At 33.2% G+C, this 20153-nt stretch overlaps 2 protein-coding genes across 2 annotated transcripts in view; one reads left to right on the top strand and one right to left on the bottom strand.

Moving 5' to 3' along the window:
- LOC113520078 (adenylate cyclase type 2-like) overlaps positions 1-4618 on the bottom strand; it is a 243327-nt gene extending 238709 nt beyond the window's left edge. Inside the window, exon 1 of the mRNA XM_052894116.1 lies at positions 4220-4618. Coding sequence (XP_052750076.1) covers positions 4220-4277 — 58 coding nt within the window. The 5' untranslated portion in view covers positions 4278-4618. The remainder of the gene's footprint in view (positions 1-4219) is intronic.
- Positions 4619-10589: 5971 nt separating this feature from the next.
- The window catches only part of LOC113513584 (pre-mRNA-splicing factor ATP-dependent RNA helicase PRP16), a 154302-nt gene continuing 144738 nt past the window's right edge, over positions 10590-20153 (top strand). The window contains exons 1-9 of the mRNA XM_052894106.1: positions 10590-11062; positions 12050-12352; positions 12933-13145; positions 15436-15530; positions 16122-16324; positions 17700-17798; positions 18355-18484; positions 19559-19648; positions 19967-20101. Of these exons, the coding sequence (XP_052750066.1) occupies positions 10731-11062; positions 12050-12352; positions 12933-13145; positions 15436-15530; positions 16122-16324; positions 17700-17798; positions 18355-18484; positions 19559-19648; positions 19967-20101 (1600 nt within the window). The 5' untranslated portion in view covers positions 10590-10730. The remainder of the gene's footprint in view (positions 11063-12049; positions 12353-12932; positions 13146-15435; positions 15531-16121; positions 16325-17699; positions 17799-18354; positions 18485-19558; positions 19649-19966; positions 20102-20153) is intronic.

Genomic DNA, 20153 nt, shown 5'->3' with positions numbered 1-20153 from the left:
GCATGGCGGTGTTTCAGTTTGAAGGATGGGATAAGGGAGTAAATTTACAGGGTACAGAGAAATAACACCTGAGTCAACAGGAATCGCAACGCATGGGGGGTATCATGGGTGAAACAGTATACTGTGTTATGTCTATGGTACTGCTCTTTTCTATAGCTTACCACTTTCCATCTGGTGGGCCGTCAGCTCGTTTACAATTCTAAGTTGCATAAAAAAACGAAAAGCTGTAAAAAGCAACCAATCAGATATATAAGATAAAACCGAAATAATTAACATCCTTTTTAGACATTATTTCACGGTAATAAAAATAAAATAAATGCTTTCATAGACTTTAATATAAAGTTTAATCATTTTCATTTATTTTTTATCTTAAGCATCTTTGACTTCCAAGAACCATTCTACTTCGCTGATTTAAATCGCATTAATTTATCGTAATTTTGTACTTACTCTATTCACTCTAAGAGGTTTACGACCCGCTTCGCCTTTGATCATTTTTCGATTGAAACGATGAACACTTAATTAAGTCTTCATTATGAAAACAACATTAAATAGTAATTTAATACTCCTTATAAATATTTATAATAAATTGAAATAATTAATTAACAAATATTTCTCCCGAATAAAGTACCAACGCATCAGTAAAGGGTTGCATCAAATTCGAATGAATGAATGAATGAGTATACTTTATTTGCATTATACAATATAGGAAATAAGCAAGACAATTAATAAATATAAGAATATTGTACAATTGTATAAGTACAATAAGGCGACCTTATTGCAATTTTCTTAAGACAACATTAGGGTAATGGACTAATTGTTGTACAAGTAGGTATCATAATAATGTATAATTAAGAAAGTTAACAGCGAAGAAACATTAGGGAAAATAATTATAAATACCTTTAACCCAAACATAACACTAATGAAATTAATGATTTATTATTGATAATGAAGATTGTATTCCAATAAAAAAAAAAAAAAAACTATTTCAATTGTAGCAAAACAAATTATTTCAATTTAAAATGTAACTACTTATTGAAACGATTTTAAGAAAATATCTGTGTAACCTACACATTGGTTACACAGATATTTTCTTAAAATATATCTTAAAGTATATCCTTTCAGATAAAAAAAAAAGAAATTACAACTGCCAGAGTTCCACATGCCATATCATAAAATTATAATATTTATACACATAAAAAACAGAAAAATTAAAACATAAAATCAAATAAATAAATCAAAAATTCACCATTACACCTCGAATCCCGATAGCGAAGTGTAACAAAAAAAAAATTAAATAAAATACAGCTGGAGTTTTTTTTTTTTTGATTGGTGAAAATGGAATAGTAACCTCGTCTGCGCTAACGGGATACGCTGGTGCAGCACCAGTGAAGGGTGATAGATGAGAATGAAAACAGGCCAGTTAGCCCATCATGATGAATTCATCAGGAATTAACCATGATAGTTTCCAGGGAGAACCGCGAGGCGGTCGACCTGGTTGGGTATATTGCTAGCAATGGGATTCTCAATCTCCATTACTAACAATCCTTTTCCCCCCAAACAGTACTACTACCAACCAATACTAATAATAATTACAGTTAGTTTATAACGAAAAAAAATACAAACGAATTAAGAACTCCTTTTGTTTGAAATCAATTGAAAATACATACATACAGTCGTCATAATAATTGGAAAAACAAGTAGCAAGTTTTGGAATAGCTCTATAATAAAATAAATTCTAATATAATTTATAGAAATAACTCGATTTCATCTCGGCCAACGCGCGATCGTCCACTAAATGGAAATTTATTGCTTGCCAACGCCGCGACGCGGGCCGTCGGTATTATAGGATTGTTGACTTACAAGAAAATATATTTATTGCCCAGTGCATCCTGTTAGTTTCATAATATGATATAAAATACTGTTTACCATTAAAATGATTTGGTAATAGCTATTTTAGGGTCGGCAACGCGCACGTGACACCCCTAGTGTTGCAGGCGTCCATAAACTACAGTGACAGTTTACCATCAGATGGGCTGTATTCTTGTTTACCACCTTTTTGGTATAAAAAAATCCCGCGGCTTTCTTTACGTGCATCAGTATATAAAATATCTTATATACTAAATTAAACTGTGTACCAAATTTTATTCAAATTTTAAGCAACTTTTGCGTGAAATAGTAATAAACATCCCTTCTTCTCCGTCCTATCTTCGTGAACGATTTGATTTCCTAGTTCCTCATGACGTATCCTCTCGTTCGACGAAGCCTCTTATCCTCAGAAAGCTTTCTCACTCGTCTGCGCTAGATAGAAGAGATTGTTAGTAATGCGAACTACCAGTCCCATTTTTTTTAATGGGTGATAATGGAATGATAACCCCACCCGCGCTATCGGTATACACCGGCGGGGCACCAGTGAAAAATGATAGGTGAGGATGAAGCAGGTTAGTTAGGCTATCGTGACGATTTCAACAAGAATTGTTCACGATGGTTTCCAGGGGGAACCACGTAGAGGTCGACCTAATAGGGTATATTACTAGCAATGGGGTTATCAAACTCCATTGCTAACAATCCCTTTTCCCTACCAGTCCCATTGCTAGCAATATGCCTTGTCGAATATGGTCCCCCTGGAAAACATCGTGCTGAATTCCAGGTGTAGTCATTACGATGGGCTAACTGACCTGCCTTTTAGTTCTCACCTATCATTCCTCACTGGCGTCCAGCAGACAGGATTACCATTACATCATCATAGATAAAAAAAACTAACCAAATTAATATTCCACCAAAAAAAATTTGAATTGTTCGATTCGAGTTTTTTTTTTTTTTTGGTAACCAGTTATTTTTTATTTAAAAACAAAACTACTAAACAGATTATAATAAAATTTCTGAAATCATAAAATACATAGAACCAATCTGAAAGTATATCCTTTCATATAAAATAAAAGGATTTTGTAAATCTGTTTACAAATGACAGAGTTATGAGGTAACAAACATAAAAGAAATATATTACCGAATTGAAAACCACCTCCTATTTTGAAATCGGTTAAAACACACTAAAACTGCTTCACTCTCTGAATTTTAAGGGACTTCAAAAATAAAGTGATACTCAATTCGCCTGTATTGTTGTGTATGTACTACCTAATAATTTCGCCAATTTTAAACCGACTTTAAAAAAGGAACCTCCTTTTTTCCTCAATTCGGTTGGATTTTGTTTTTATGTCTATTACCTCATAACTCTTTTCTTTTTCTTGTTTTTTTTCTTTTTGTTGTTTTAATTTTTTATTTTCTTAATAATGGTAATAAAGGTCATCTATCTATCTATCTAACTCCATCAATTCTAAACCGATTTGAGACATTCTTTTACCATACTATCCGAAACGATATACTTACAGATTGGTCCCATAGATCTTTTTTTTCAAAATGGGTTTAGTAATTTAGTTTTTACATCAAAATAACTGGTTTTGTCACAATTGATGTCAGTATCTTTAGTGGAACACAATGTTTTTATATAATACTAAACCAATTTTGATGTGTATTTTTGCATTCTCTTACTCCCGTACTGGACACATGCAAATATAGTCGTAATTAAAATACTATATTCTCTGTATTACGATTCAAATCGCAAATTTTTTTCCCGAAGCAAATTCTTAGAATTCTCTATCCACTTAGATCTGACAAAATAAATAATTGTTCTAAATTAAACCGTCCTAGAAGTATATGTCTCATAAATACTTTAGAGATAATTATAATAATAAACTTTTTTATACTTTTATGAATAACTTACACTATATAAATAAAATAAAATAAGAATAAATAAATAAATAATATCAATATATATTAAATTAAGACATATTAACTACTTATTACCAAATAACCATTAGCAGTCTTATTCATAAAAAAACCTTATTGTGGGTACAAAGTGTTCTTTAACTAAAATTAACGTTATTCATAAACACTCATTAATTAAAATATTATGTATTATTGTAATGTTAAATTATTACCTCTTTATCTTTCCTGTACGTAATTAAGAATTCCATTTGTTTGTATACATATTATCAATCTGTATCATTCAAAGAAAGAGATAATAAAGAGTTTTCATTCATTCATATATTTAAAAATACACAGAAATTATAAATGCTTTCTTTTTCAAAAAAATCCAGCATTAATAATATTTAATAAAAAATAAATAATAAATTAATTAAAAAAATATATTTCAATTCATTACCAGTCTCTTCTTTTTCAGTATGCTCCTCAGATTCATCACCTTTCTCACTGTCAGCCATTACCACAAGTATCACAAACTCACTACAAAAAAAAAAACAAACAGAAATACGGCTGTAGGTGTAACACTCACTAATGAATTGCCCTTAAATTATCCGTGTCACGCATCGCTTCTCACAAAACGGCCTAATTTTAAACATCAAAGACAAGACTGAAACTTCGATGAAAAAAAAATTAAGAAGGCCTCTAGCTTTACACAGAATTAAAAAAATAAAAAGAACACCCGTCGTTTCGTTCCGCGTCAAACTTTCCCGCCAATACGCGATTTAAATTTTTAAAGACTGGCATGGCACAAATAGACGTCTATAAGCTGCCAGTGTCGCTCACATACTGTGTAATCTATTTTAGTTGATTTGATGGGCCAAAATAAAAATATTTAATGTGTATGGTGTATATGATTTATTCACACGTGCAATTTACCGAGTTATTTTGTATATTTCATCAAGTTTAATTGCCCGGCACTAATTTGGGGTGTGTGCCCGCTGCTGCCACTTTAATGTTATATAGCTATAATATAGCTATAGCTATACGTACTCAGTATGAATCACTATTTGAACTAGACATGTATAATAAATTATAATATAAATTTTATAGTTAGATATTACATAGTCATAATAATCCTCTCCAGATTGGACAGTTTTGCCAGTAGTTGCCATACTTGGCAGGAGGTTTGGCAACCGCAATTAAGCTGTGGTGATATTTTAAGAGAGACGCTGCTGCCCATCCTTCGCCCTCCTTAGTCGCCTCTTACGACACCCACGGGAAAGGAAGGGATGGCCTATTCTATGCCTGGATCACACGGCGATTAAGTATAATTTCATACATATAGTATTTTTTATTATTTATCTAATACCCAAATTTTAATGCGTGAAAATAGAATGATAATCCTATCTGTACATAGACCTCGTTCTCTTAGGGGGTTTTGCCACTATTACTTACGCTTGGCAGGCGGGTTTTTGTGATGTTTTAAGAGGGACGCTGCTGTGGGCAGCAGCGTCCCTCTTAAAACATCCCTTGACAATTAAGCCCCCGTAGTCGCCTCTTACGACACTCTAAGGAAAGGCAAGGCAGGGGTGAGCCATTCTAGTCCGGGACCAGACGGCGACTTATTTTATTAAATAATATTATTATTATAGCAAAACAGGTCTCAATTGGATAATCGGTTTATAATAAGGAAATATTATATGGAATGAACTTAAATATATATATATATATATATATATATATATATATAAACAAATTATAAATAGTAACAAATTCGATGAAAGGATATAAGGAGATTAACCTTTTATATCTATCCATTTCATCGATTAGATCTGAGTTGGTATTCAACCACTCTATAAATCTATATATATATATATATATATATATATATATATATATATATATATATATATATATATATATATATATATATATATATATATATAGACCAGTATATTACAGAGAAGTATATATGTATCCTTGTGACTTAAGGAAGATGGTGCAAATAACATAGAGTCAAATAAGGAACCTTCTAATTTTTTAAAGCAGTTGAGAATAGCATACCTACTCTATGCGTTTTAGTACTAATAAAAAAAAAAATATGATAGCATTTTATGCACAACCGCACCAGTTGCTTTTACGACGCAGTGGCTTCCTAACGTAATCCTATTTTATAAATATTACAGTGTCACCCGGCAGATGGCGATACTGGCGGTTTTACCTTGCAAACATGAGATCATAACACAGCTGTAAGATAACAATTTTTATTCTTACCCCCTTATTTATAAAATGATCAAACCTCTTATAAAATTACTATAGCTATTGAAATGTTTTCTTTTATCTTTTGCGCCGTTTTTTTCAAGTTCAAAGACATATATATATATATATATATATATATCATAAGAATTAATATTAAGTATAAAATATTCCGTATTCATTCCTTAAAACTGTTTATATTTATTTATCTAAAACACGATACGATACGGTACGATAATTCAGAACGCTCTATTCGTAAATAGCTCTTACAGTCTATATTGTATAAACGTAACACACACTAACATAAGAGGGACAAAATTTTACCAAATTTATAGTTTCATTTAAACCTGATTTATCGGTGTAAGCAATATTCTAATTTAATTTGCGGATTTAGGATTTTTAAAACATTTTTTTTTTGTTATTGGTTATTAATAAAATACCTTTATACTTGCAGCGTGTATTACAAAAATATTTTGTATGAAAATGACCCCGGCTCAACCACCTTATACCTTACACCTTATAGTTAAGTAGGTTATAGGACTTTTTGATTTTATGAATAAAGGGGTTTAGTGTTTTCTTGGCTGGACTGATATGCAAGTCGTTAACCGTACGTAAAACTAAAAATCTGATCATGCTATATAATAAATTAACATGGAGCTTCGGCTTTACCTGAGGTCATATCGTGATGCTGAATAACCTGAACCTTTCTCAAAAAAACTAATTCTTCCGCTTTGTTTTAGCAGTACTTTAGAGACTTTGTACAAGTCGTTTGCTTGGGCACCTCTGTCCCATTCGTATTTCTACGTTATTTGTAGTTCAGTTGGTGTATATTGGTAATTATATATTGGCAATTCACTCTAAAAATAAAAATAAATGCTAACCGAATGTTTTATTAGCCGTCAACCGCTTTAAGCAACCCAATTTTGCCAAATAATTTTTACCACTCTGAGCCCAGCTTACGAGGCAAAATTACGAGATACGAAGGTATAACATCTTTATCCTCAAGAATATAAACGCATGTAGTACAACCATGGGCTGCATAGAGTATTCTACATGAATGATGCCCATATTCATAGACAATGAAATGTTTTTTTGGGGGGAAAGGGATTGTTAGCATTAGAGTTTGACAACCCCATTGCTAGCAATATGTCCTATTAGATCGACCTCCATGTGGTTCCTCCTGGAAACCATCGTGAACAATTCTTTTTGAATTCGTCACGATGGGCTAACTGACCTACTTCATCCTCATCTATCATCCTTCACTGGTGCCCCGCCGGTGTATACCGATAGCGCGAGTAGGAATGGAAAAATAAATGTTTTTTTTTTATGGATTATAAAGGAATGGCGGCCGCACCTATGCTAAAGATATAGGCGTGGCACCAATGAGGGATGGTAGGTGAGAATTAAAAGGCAGGACATAACTGTCCATCCCATCGTGATGAATACACTTGGAATTCAACACGATGGTTTCCAGGAGAGACCACGAGGAGGTCGACCCGACAATCGTTTCTTCAGGGGGCGTTACACTGCGTCATAGCGTCTCGCCTCGTGTCCGGATGAAATCAAAACAATTGTCGGAAACGACAAAAACACAGTGAGTTCATTAATTTTCCGTTACATATGTCTACAGACATCGAATAAAAATGGACATAAGTTTTGAAAATAAAATTAGAAAGCATTTGTGATATTATTTTTAATTTCTCTGTCGAAAACATTAAGTATTATTTACTGGAATGTTAGTGCAACGAGGTAACTAACGATAAATTCCACTACCCGGACCTTATCTCACAGCTGTGAAATATTTTATAACTAAACCCAGTATCTTCATGCGCTCGGCTAATCTCAACTGACTTAGAAGAGAAATGGGGAATATTATTAAAGCTTAGACCAAGAACGTATACATAGATAGAGTGTCATTCTATAAATTGCTATAACAAATCAGCCTATTTAAAAAAAAATGGCGGGCAATATTATATATTGTATTAATATGTATATGTATATTTACTACATATTGTCTACTTTATATTTTCAAACTTTAGGGCACCCTGCCAAGAGTGTAATTTTTTAATTGTTGAAACACTTATCCCCTTATAGATAATAACTAAAACCAACTACAAACTTTTTTTCACTGTTTTGTCACTTTATTTCAAATTAGAAATATAGCATATATAAATTGGAAATATAGCATAGCAAGAGACAAAACAGTTTAATAGCTAAAATAGGTTTATGATTTATGAGACTTAATAGAAACGGGTAAATAATTAAAATACTTAATAATTTAGTTTACCTCATCGCATTCCTATCTACATCGGTAGGAAAACATAAAAATAATGACAGAAATCGAAAACAAAATGATAGAAAATAAGTAAAATATGATGGCCAGTAATACGCCACAAGACGTTTGACGTTTTTATGAATAAGAGTGTCAATATTAGCACCCAGTATAAAAAAGCGACACTAGCAATAGTTTTAGAGATTTTTATGCTCCTAATTTTTTAAAAATATATGTCATCTTAGATCAAAAAACATTTTTTTAATTTTTTTTTATTCAACTAAGAATGGCATACAAGCTTACGGGCCACCTGATGATAAGTGGTAACCGTCGCCTATAGACATAAGTAGTACCACTGACATAACAGAGTGTACTGTTTCGCCCATGAATAATGACACATAAATGTGTGAGTTTGTTTGTTACTTTATAGCGTCTTAACGGCTTAACCAATCACTATGTAATATGGTATACATTTGCTATATAGGTGGAGAAAGATAGAGGCTACTTTTTTATCCCGGTCAGTAAACATATCCCGGTCACGCGGATGATGTAGCGGGTAAAAGCTGATGGAAAGTGGTAACCGTCGCCTATAGACATGAGCAGTACCATGGACATAACAGAGTATACTGTTTCGCCCATGATAACCCCCATGCGTTGCCTTTCCTGAGGACTCAGGTGTTATTCCTCTATACCCTGTAAATATATTTACCTTACCTATTGTACTAGCTGTGTGTGTGTATACTTGTTTAATATATCCTGTGTATTAAATTCAAATCCCTTCAGCCGTTTAAACCTGATTAACTATTAATCATACACAAACATTCAAAAATCTTTACAAACTTTTATATTTATTATATTAGTAGAATTGACAGGTTATCTTAGTACCAACACTAGTCTCTCACAAAGATTGTTTTAAATTGTAACTTATGTAACTGCAAGTTTTAGTGTTGTTATTTTGTGAGAGAAATAAATATACATATAATTAGACATAATATCTTTTTTTTTTTTATGAGTGAAATTGGTATGGTAACCCCGCCTGTGCTAACGGGATACGCTGGCGGAGCACCAGTGAAGGGTGATAGATGAATGAAAACAGGCCAGTTAGCCCATCATGATGAATTCATCAGGAATTAACCATGACAGTTTCCAGGGAGAACCGCGAGGAGGTCGACCTGGTTGGGTATATTGCTAGCAATGGAATTCTCAATCTCCATTACTAACAATCCCTTTCCCCTCTAACATAATATCATTAGATATCGATAACCGATGGGCAGAGCCAAGTCTCGAGTGGCAACCCCTCGCAAGCAAAAATACCAAATATAGGAACATGGAACAACCTCTCACGAAATTTTAATGATTTTAAAAGTATTGCACAATATCTTTAGATGCAAACGGTGCAGGATCGTACTTTGTAGCAAAATATGAGTGAGATCTATATTCAATAAAGGACGAAGGATGTGTTGCTATTAAAATGATGCTTAAATATTGCAATAAATTATAATACAAACACGATTACTACCTAGGAAGTTCAAGACTGCGTTGGTAGTGAAAATATTAATGCATTTTTAAACGCAATCGCTACTGGCAGTGGAATAATTAGACAAAGCTGTTTCAAAGCTTTATATTGAGCAGTTCATGAATAAATAATATGGTTTTGATTAAGCCGGTTAAATTATAGATGTCTTGCACAGAATAACAAATTACCTACAATGGTGTAATGAAACGAAATAATTTACCATGTTATTTCCGTCAGACCTTCATAATAAATAAGTAGGTAACTTGCTCTATTTGTAAGTACGCTGTACCTCCCACGTCTATGCTGTGTAACTATATAATAGCAAAACAAATAATTTGGGCATGTATCATAACCGTAGACTTGAATGATTTAGATGATCAATCGCCCCATTTGTAGTAAATCTTTTAAGTATGTCCTCATATATTCCAATCAATATATTTACAATGAAATACTCAGAAGATTTACATACATGTATCAATTTCCGCATTGGAAAAGCGTCATCATGAAAAAATCTCAGACTCTTGAAAACAATTTGTTTAACCAATGCTGGCATCTAATCTCAATAGATTACATATAATTTACCAATTAGTATTTTACCTTCATTTGAGTTTATTTAATCAATAAAAGTCAGTCATAAAAATCAAATATAATGAAAGAAGTAAAATATATTTTTTCATAGATAAAGAAATTAAACTACGGCATGAGGTGCCTACATTCATGAATTTTTTAATATAGCAACATCAATTGACTATCAGAGAAATGTCAATGTCAAATGTCAATAAATGACGTCTCTTTTATTATTGTCACGAGTCGCCGCAATGTTTTGTAATTTTTTTGCAATAACCTGAAACAACTGATAATAAATCTATGTTCGTTTTATACAATTTATCCACTTTTATTTTAAAATAGCAGCCATTAGTTTATACTATGGCGGACGGTGAAGAAAACTTGCATCGTTTGGAAGGAACATCAGGCGATGCTCCTGGCGGCTTAATCATCAAAAAGAAGGACGAACCTGCTGAATTTCAATTCGCTAAGCCTTCATTGTTAGGTCTAGATAAGCTGGCAGCAGCTAAACGTAAGCAGAATAGGTTGATTTCCTTTCAAGACGATGCGAACGAAGAGGACGACACGGAAAGCAAAACGGACTCCACAGGTGTTAAAGAGCGTAAATACAGGAGACACAACGAAGAGACGCCAACATACACTGGTGGAATATCGGAACAAGCACGAGAACGCATGCTGGAGCGATTACAAAAGTAATAACGTACATTGTTTTTATTGAAATAATTATATCCTTAGTTTCTTATAGTATGTTTAATATCATTCTAATTGAAAGCTATAAATTAGTTTTGCTTGAATAACACATTAATATAACAAAAAATATCTCTATCTATCTTAAAAGTAAAATATGTATCTTAAATACATATTTTGCTTTTATTAAAAAATATTCTGTTTTATGTATGTAATATGTTTAATGAAATGCATAAGCCATTTATATTTTAGTTATAACATTTATATTTATAACATTTTAGTTATAGCAGAGACTGTATTTTAGAATAATTAAGTATATATATTTATCCCTTTAATTTGGCTCTGTATATATAATTTACTAAGTTATCTATTAAAATTCATGAGCTATACTTTGCATGTTATAATATAGCATAGACGAAATGTCACTAGTAATAGAAATTACTAGAATTTAACTTATAGATTCATTTAAATATTGATCATGATAAAAGTTCTATAGACTAAAATTGAAGTATGGTTCAAATACAATTCTGTTGGGGTCAATAAGAGACAAGATTTAACATGATCTTTTAGGTAAACTATGATAATTTACTTGAGTTATCTCTACATTTTAACTAAGTTACACTGGTCACGATCATGAGTAGACTGATGTACCAATGTCATGCCCCTGCTTCTAAGGTGGAATACTCAGGTAAATCATCATAGTTTACCAGAATTATTGTATTAATTCCCGTATCTTATTAACTATAAGTCATGCAACACAAAAATCTAAAAGTTAATACACTTTTATTTATTTTAAGACTTTTGCATTGTATTTTCGTGGTTTATAAGAGATGGGAATTAATATAAAAACTGACAAAATGTCAATTTGATCTTTAATCAACTATTAATAAAATATTAATTATAATAATTATTTCTTGTAAATGTAACTCAATTTGATCATAATTAATGAAGTGTATTTGACTCTAATACATTTTTGAAATATGCTTTCACAGAAAGGAGAAAGAATCTAAAGAAAAAGGTGTTCACCACTCCACACAGGAAGAAAAAAAATCAAGATCCAAAGATGATGAAGATGATAGATTCTACCGTCGCCGGTATGACAGACGTGACCGTGACAAAGACAGATATGACAGACATAGGAGAGATAAAGATAGAGATCGAAGGGACAGAAGGGATGATAGGGATTCAGAGAGAAGAGACAGGGATAGACGTGACCGAGATAGTGAAAGAAGTAGGGACAGTTCACGGCATAGTTATTACGAGCCAAGATTCAAAGATGAACCTAAGACACCAAGGTTTGTATAAATATAAATGCATTCATTTTTAGCACATAGCGGATGTAAATTATTAGATAAATAGTACATAACTAGATATTGTATTTATACATAATATTTTTCTTTCCTCATCTATAATTGAAAAAAAATATTTAGATAACTTTTTCTAATGCTTTCTGATATGGAACCAGCTTATATGTTACTTTTGTGCAATATCCACTTTAAAAAAGTAAAAAGTTTTTTATTAATGCATAAAATAGAAAGGTAACCCTGCTTGCGAACTACATCCAATTTTATGTAACAGACACAAAATTTCTAAGATTATTTTTATGGAATCTATTGGTCTTATTAAAACCCCTCATATTAATTATTTTTAGATGTCTCCCATACATACAGTTGCAATTTTATCATATTAGTAAGGTATTTTCCCAATGTTCTAGTATGTTTAAAATATAGGATACTTAGTAACATGGACAGTCTTATCAGTTTATCACGCAACACCTATTTTTAGCATTTGTAGATCAAAGTCAGTAGAAATCGCCTTACGAAATTTCTTTTATTATTTTTTACATTACTTATTCAAATCAAATAATTGTTGCAGCTTAAAAGCCCTCAAACCTACTGACAAAACAGCGTGGGATGATGACGATGATGATCCAAAAGCGATACGTAAGTCCAGTTGGGACTTCCCAACTCCTCTACCAAGAGATGCAGGGCCCTCGGACCGGTCACAGCGCAGTGAGAGAAGTGGCAGACCACTGAGGGATTACAAGGGTCGTTTATATGAAGACAGTGCTAGAGCAACTCCACACAAGTAAGTGTTAATATATACTGTCCATTTTTAGTTCACTTGTCAGATAGTTGTTGACAATAATATTTTTTTTTTTATACAACTTAGAATGGCAAACAAGCTGACGGCCCATCTGATGGAAAGTGGTAACCGTCGCATATATACATGAGCAGCACCATGGACATAACAGAGTATACTGTTTCGCCCATGATACCCCCCATGCATTGCCATTCCTGAGGACTCAGATGTTATTCCTCTGTACCCAGTAAATTCACGCCATATCCCACCCTTCAAACCGAAACACAGTTATGCAAACACAACTGCTTCACGGTTGAAACACGAATGGGACAGAGGTACCCAAGCAATCGACTTTTGTACAAAGTCTCCCTCTGGTAAATAATAATAGTGACATGTTGGGATGAAAACCTTGAATTTTGAACAAATTGCTTCTGGTTTTATTTAATTTTATTCACCTATAACAATAATAAACTGTTATTTTGTTAAAAATATTGAAAATGAAAAGGCAATGCACAAGCAACTCCTCTCATGTTGCAGGTGTTCATGGGTGATGGTAGCCACTTTGAATCAGGTGGACTGTCTGCTTATTTGCCTCCCTAACAATAAAAAAAAAAAAGTTAATAAGTAGATTATGAACAGCTGGACTAATTTGACTATATTTTTAACCCTTAAATACCTGAAGTTTCAAATTTGGTACCGGGATTATATATCGCATTGGGCGCCTACAATCGATTTTATTTTAATATTTGGCTATTTACATTTTACCAAATGTTTTTATCAAAATAAATATATAAAAATATCGTATTTTTTTACAATTTTTCCCATTAGTAAACACAGTGAAGGGTACACTTATATATTTTTTTATTTGATTTAAAAAATCAGGCTTTTAAGGGTTAATGTTTGAATTTGTTTTTAAATAACTATAATAGATTAAAGTTTCTAAATAAAACAAAAATTATTTGGAATTGAAAAGTTAACTGTCCGAAGAGTTATCGACTTAATAATAAAATAGTAATTGTAAAGTTTAATTTATAAATGATTTTATTATTATTATGAGTTATAAAGATATATGAAGTCAAAGATAAATAAAGATTGACCGTAAAAGAATTTGTATCAATTTTGCACATCATTATAATAATATGGCTAATTATGTGATTTTACATACATATATCACTGAGATCTATTTCAATCACATTTATTGAAATAAATTATTATTATTATTTAAGATTTAGCATTTAGAGAAAGAAAGAAAGAAATAATTTAATCGTAGAAGCATGCGGCCCACACAGTAGCGCACGAAACAAGAACAAAAGAAATCAAAACAAAAGAAAATAACAAATTGTATACAAATAGAAAGCAATTAAATTATAAGAATAATCAATAAACAAACAAACAAACAAACAGTAGGATAACTCTTGAATCCAACATGGATCTCAATCCAAAAAAGAGCTTTTTTTAATGGGTGAAAATGTAATAATCACACCGACTGCGCTATTCTAGCCGCGCACCAGTGAAGAGCGATAGGTGAGGATGAAAACAGATCAGTTAGCCCATTGTGAGGAATTTAATAATAATAAACCATGATGGTTTCCACAGAGAATCATGGGGAGATCGACTTCATAAAGTATATTGCTAGTAATAATGTTTTGATCTCCATTACCAATAATCCTTTTCCCCCACTTATTCAGTACTTTTTTTTATGGGTGAAAATGGTATGGTAACCCCGCCTGCGCTAACGGGATACGCTGGCGGAGCACCAGTGAAGGGTGATAGATGAGAATGAAAACAGGCCAGTTAGCCTATCATGATGAATTCATCAGAAATTAACCATGATAGTGGGGGGAAAGGGATTGTTAGTAATGGAGACTGAGAATCCCATTGCTAGCAATATAACCAGGTCGACCTCCTCGCGGTTCCCCCTGGAAACTATCATGGTTAATTCCTGATGAATTCATCATGATGGGCTAACTGGCCTGTTTTCATTCTCATCTATCACCCTTCACTGGTGCTCCGCCAGCGTATCCCGTTAGCGCAGGCGGGGTTACCATACCATTTTCACCCATAAAAAAAAAAAAAAAAAAAAAAAAAAAAAAAAAAAAAAAAAAAAAAAAAAAAAAAAAACATGATAGTTTCCAGAGGGAACCGCGAGGAGGTCGACCTGGTTGGATATATAGCTAGCTATGGGATTCTCAGTCTCCATTACTAACAATCCCTTTCTCCCACGTATTCAGTACTAAAAGACTGATCCCATAAGGAAAGATACCTATATATTTTATCTGAAACGTTTTATTTTCAGATTTGCAAGTTCAAGACGAGGCTTGGACATAGACGATCCAGAATGGCAAGAAGCTGAGAAAAAGCTGGACAGGGCATGGTACAACATGGGCGAAGGTAATTATTTAAATCTAATGTCATCTATCAGGTTAAGAGGTGTCTGTACTCTATTATGGAATCCACATATAAACCGATTTCCACATTATCAGCTCTCAACTGGGAATAGCTTTTTCTACAGCCATTAACTGTTCACTGCCTAACATAGACCTTCCCCTTGAGGGATTTCGCCAGTAGTTGCCACGCTTGATAGACGGGTTTTTTTTAATGGGTGATAACGAAATGGTACCCCGCCTGCGCTATCGGTATACGATAGCAGGGCATCAGTGTGGGGTGATAGGTGACGATGAAAGCAGGTCCGTTAGCCAATCGTGATGAATTCCGCTAGAATTAATCACAATAGTTTCCAGGGGTAACCGCGTGGAGGTCGACCTGATAGGGTGTTCCTAGTTATGGTGACAGACGGGTTGGATTACCGCAGTTACGCTTTGGTGATGTTTTAAGTGGGATGCTGCTGCCCGTCCCTCGCCCTCCCTTACGATACCCATGGGAAGGAAGGGATGGCCTATTCTATGTCGGGACCACATGGGAAACTTTTGTAATTTCATCTGGTAAAGAAGGTATAAGTTTAAAAAATACATTTGTGAATAGGTGAAGCAGACGAATCCGATCCATTTGCGGATACGAGCGCTGAATATATCGCTCGGAAAGAGGAACAAATCGAGAAACGGCGTAACCGCAAGGTGTCAGCACAGCGGCAGCAGATAGACAAGGACAACGAGCTGTGGGAGCGAAACAGGATGCTCACCAGTGGCGTAGTACACTCCATCAATGTCAATAATGATTTAGACGAGGTACGAAGTGTTTTAGTCGATTTAACCCTTTTAGTGCCATTGATTTTTACCTTTTACCATATCTACTTAAAATGCCAAAGAAATCGTTGTCGTGTTAATGTCATTTACCCTTGTCTCTAAAAAAACTGTATCTCCTCCAAAAATTATCCAATTTTAATATTTTTTTTTTATAGCAAGCTAAACAGCGACTGATTTCACGAGCGCTACGACCCTCGTGGCACTTTTAGTTGCAATGCGCACGAGCGCGATGGCGCTCGTCGGCACTCAAAGGGTTAATAAAACAGTCAATGTATTCGTCACTTGACTCGACAATTTTTTAAGGATTTTCAAAAGAAGGAATTTCTCAAATTTAAGTTTTTTCTATGAATTATCAGATTTGGTAATTTTCTTAGTTCTCTTCTCGATATGTACAGTTTATTGCAGTTATGGTCGCTTATTAATATTACCACTATATCATATTGTTATGTCAAACCCTTTTTTTTATAAAGACATGACGATGACTAAGCCAGTATGGGGTTCTCCAAACAGGGTAGGGTAGGAAACGCGCACGTGGCACCCCTAGTGTTGCGAACGTCCATAGGCTACAGTGACCGTTTACCATCAAACAGACAATCAGAAATAAAACAGACAAGCTGTATGCTTGATTGCAACCTTCATAGTACAAAATAAAACACATGTTCACAAAATAAACTAAAAGCATGTTTCGAAGAACCAGACACGATTTTATTTATTCCTCTCCATTCTAAGGTTGCCTAGAAGAGATTGCTATTTAGCGATAAGACCGCCATTGTTGTCCCTATATCTTGCTTTTGAATGTAATGAAGTTTATGTAATCAATGAACGAGCTCCCTGCTGAGGTTTTTCCCCAAGAGACTACACTATGGAGTTCTTCAAGGGTGGGGGGGGGGGGGACCAATAGATCCAAGAGACTACAGCATGAGGTTCATCAAAAGGGGGTGGTTAAGAAGTTTCTTCAGGGTCGGCAACACGCGCGTAATACCCCTGTGTATGTATATAATGTATTACAGGGGTTTATAGGCTACGGTAACCGCTTACCATCGGGTGGGCCGTATGCTTGTTTGCCACCTCAATAATATTAAAATAAATATTTATTTTGTTTGTGTGCATATTATCAATCATTATAATCTATGTCATTCTTTGAAGGGAACAATAAAAAGTTTTCATTCATTCATTCATGTTTTGGGTATGTCTTTGTATTGATCTTGATATTCTATGTATTATAAATATATTTTTTACAAAAAAAAAAGCATATGTTTATCAGTTGTGTAGTATCCATAATGCAAAGTCTGCATATTTGGTAATAGATGGCGCTGTAAATAAATAAACAATAATTCTTAATAATATTTACTTGCAGGAGAGTGTAGACCGCGTTCATCTACTCGTTCATAATATTGTGCCGCCGTTTCTTGATGGACGAATTGTGTTCACCAAGCAGCCGGAGCCTGTGATACCGGTAAGTAGTGTTGCCAGATTGGGTATATATATTTTTTTTTATTTGGTTAGAAAATATCTGTTTCGATTTTTGCATTTTCGAGAAATTTGGATAATTTATTGAGATTTTTTTAATATGTGTTAATGGTTTACCTCTAGCGGTATATAAATACAATAAATATACCCATAATAGATATACTACATTATATATATATATATATATATATATATATATATATATATATATATATATATATATATATATATATATATAAACTATTATACAACATAATTTTATATAACAAAAATATAAAAATTGACAAAACACAACAAAGGACAAGTTTCTCGAGGTAATGACAGATGAGAAAATGTAATGAACTAAAACAATAGAGTCAATTCCGAAGCACCATTCACTGTAACTGTCTAAAATTATAATTTCAAATAATAACTCTACTAAGAACCAGTACATTTTTTTTTCTATAGCATTACATCAGCATTGCTTCACATTTAATTCTTGGTGGTACATACCATAAAAATATTAAAATAGAAATTTTAGACATAAATAATTACTTCTTCAGGTGAAAGATCCCACGTCCGACATGGCGATAAACGCTCGTAAAGGTTCGGCTCTAGTGAAAGCATTTAGAGAGCAGAAGGAGAGACGGAAAGCACAGAAGAAACACTGGAAACTGGAAGGAACTAAAATTGGTAACAATATGTTTTTATTATTTGTTTTTTATTCTTTTTTCTCAGTATTAGTTGGTATATACCGGCGTATATACGCTACTGTGTTAGCATATACTATACTTACGGGTCGTAACCAAGTAAGGTCGTAGTGTGTAAGCGTGTACGTGTATATGTGCGTGTGCGTGCGTTTGTGTGTGTGTGCGCGCGTGTATGTGTAACATACGCATACAGGACATAACACAAAGTATACTGTGTCGACCGTGATACCCTTCATACGTTACCTGTATTCCTGAGCATTAACGTATCATATTATTGTTATTGGTGTGTATTATTTAAAAATACAATTATCTATTATTGTTAAATGTCCCACTGTTATATGTCCATTGTATACATACAAACATGTTTTTATCTACTATATATATAGAGGTTTATTTAGTTCACTTATTTGGAGAAATATGTAGATAATAGTACTGGCAACTGAGAAACGCACGCGTTGCCATGGTGACCACAAATAACAAAAAAAGTTTGTTCTTATTAAAAATGTTTGTATAACAGGACAACGTTTTTTTATTTATCACAAAATTAATTAAATAAACCGAGTAGTTCCTCAAGATCCTTATTCAGGATTATTCAATTATAATTATATTACCCACCGCTGTCAAAATAGATGTTATATCAATTCGAAACGATAAGGAACGATGGTGACTTTTTTTTCTATGAATTTAAAAAAAGAACAGAAGTAGTAATATCTGTTTCAATAGTACATAGTAAAAATATTACTAATAGTAATAGTAATCTTTATTTCAAACAGTGAATTATAAAATTGATTAACAACGGTCCCAATATGGGTCGAGCCTGTATCTGGGGAACCTATTAACTAATATGGATAGATATAATTTTAATAATATATAAATATATATAATAATTTGTAATAGTTTGTGTGTGTAGTTGTGTGTGTGTGTGTGAGTGTGTGCTACTAACTAAACAAATAATTGACTCGCCCAAAAGGCAGTCTGTTGAATACTATTTCTGAAAATTGCTATAACTATTTTTGCTATTGCTATTTTTATTAACTGTTGAAATTGTTTTCGTCAGGTAACATTATGGGTATTCAAAAGGAAAAAGAAGAATTGGAAGACGGCCCCACTAAAGAAGCCTACAAGTATGCCGAACATTTGGACAAGCGTATGAAAAGTTTATTAGCTTTTTTTTTAATGTAACTTAGAATGGCAAACAAGGTGACTGTCCACGTGATGGAAAGTTGTAACCTTCGCTTATAGACATGAGCAGTACCATGGACATAACAATATACTGTTTTGCCCCTTATACCCTCTATGTGTTGCCATTCCTGAGGACTCAGGTGTTATAATGTAATGTTAGCTGTAATTTTTTACACTATTTCACAGATATACAGTAATGTGTTAATAAACACAGTGTAAATAAATGTGAATTAATCATTCATTCATTTACTCATTCTCTAATTGAATCTTTCGTGAATTATAGAAGAAGAACCGGAATCGAAATCGGATTTCGTTAAAAAGAAGACGATAGCGGAACAGCGGCGCTATTTGCCGGTGTTCGCCGTCAGAGAGGAGCTCTTGCAGGTCATCAGGGAGAACAACGTGGTCATTATTGTCGGTAAGGGAAGAAGTAGGAGTATTTATACAACTTAGAATGGCAAACAAGCTGA

Source organism: Galleria mellonella, unplaced genomic scaffold (genome assembly GCF_026898425.1).
Source record: "Galleria mellonella isolate WM207_F2 unplaced genomic scaffold, CSIRO_AGI_GalMel_v1 utg19, whole genome shotgun sequence".
NCBI classification, from domain to species: Eukaryota; Metazoa; Arthropoda; class Insecta; order Lepidoptera; family Pyralidae; genus Galleria; species Galleria mellonella.
The sequence above is the reverse complement of the archived record's forward strand: the minus strand, read 5'-3'. Positions and strand labels throughout refer to the sequence as shown.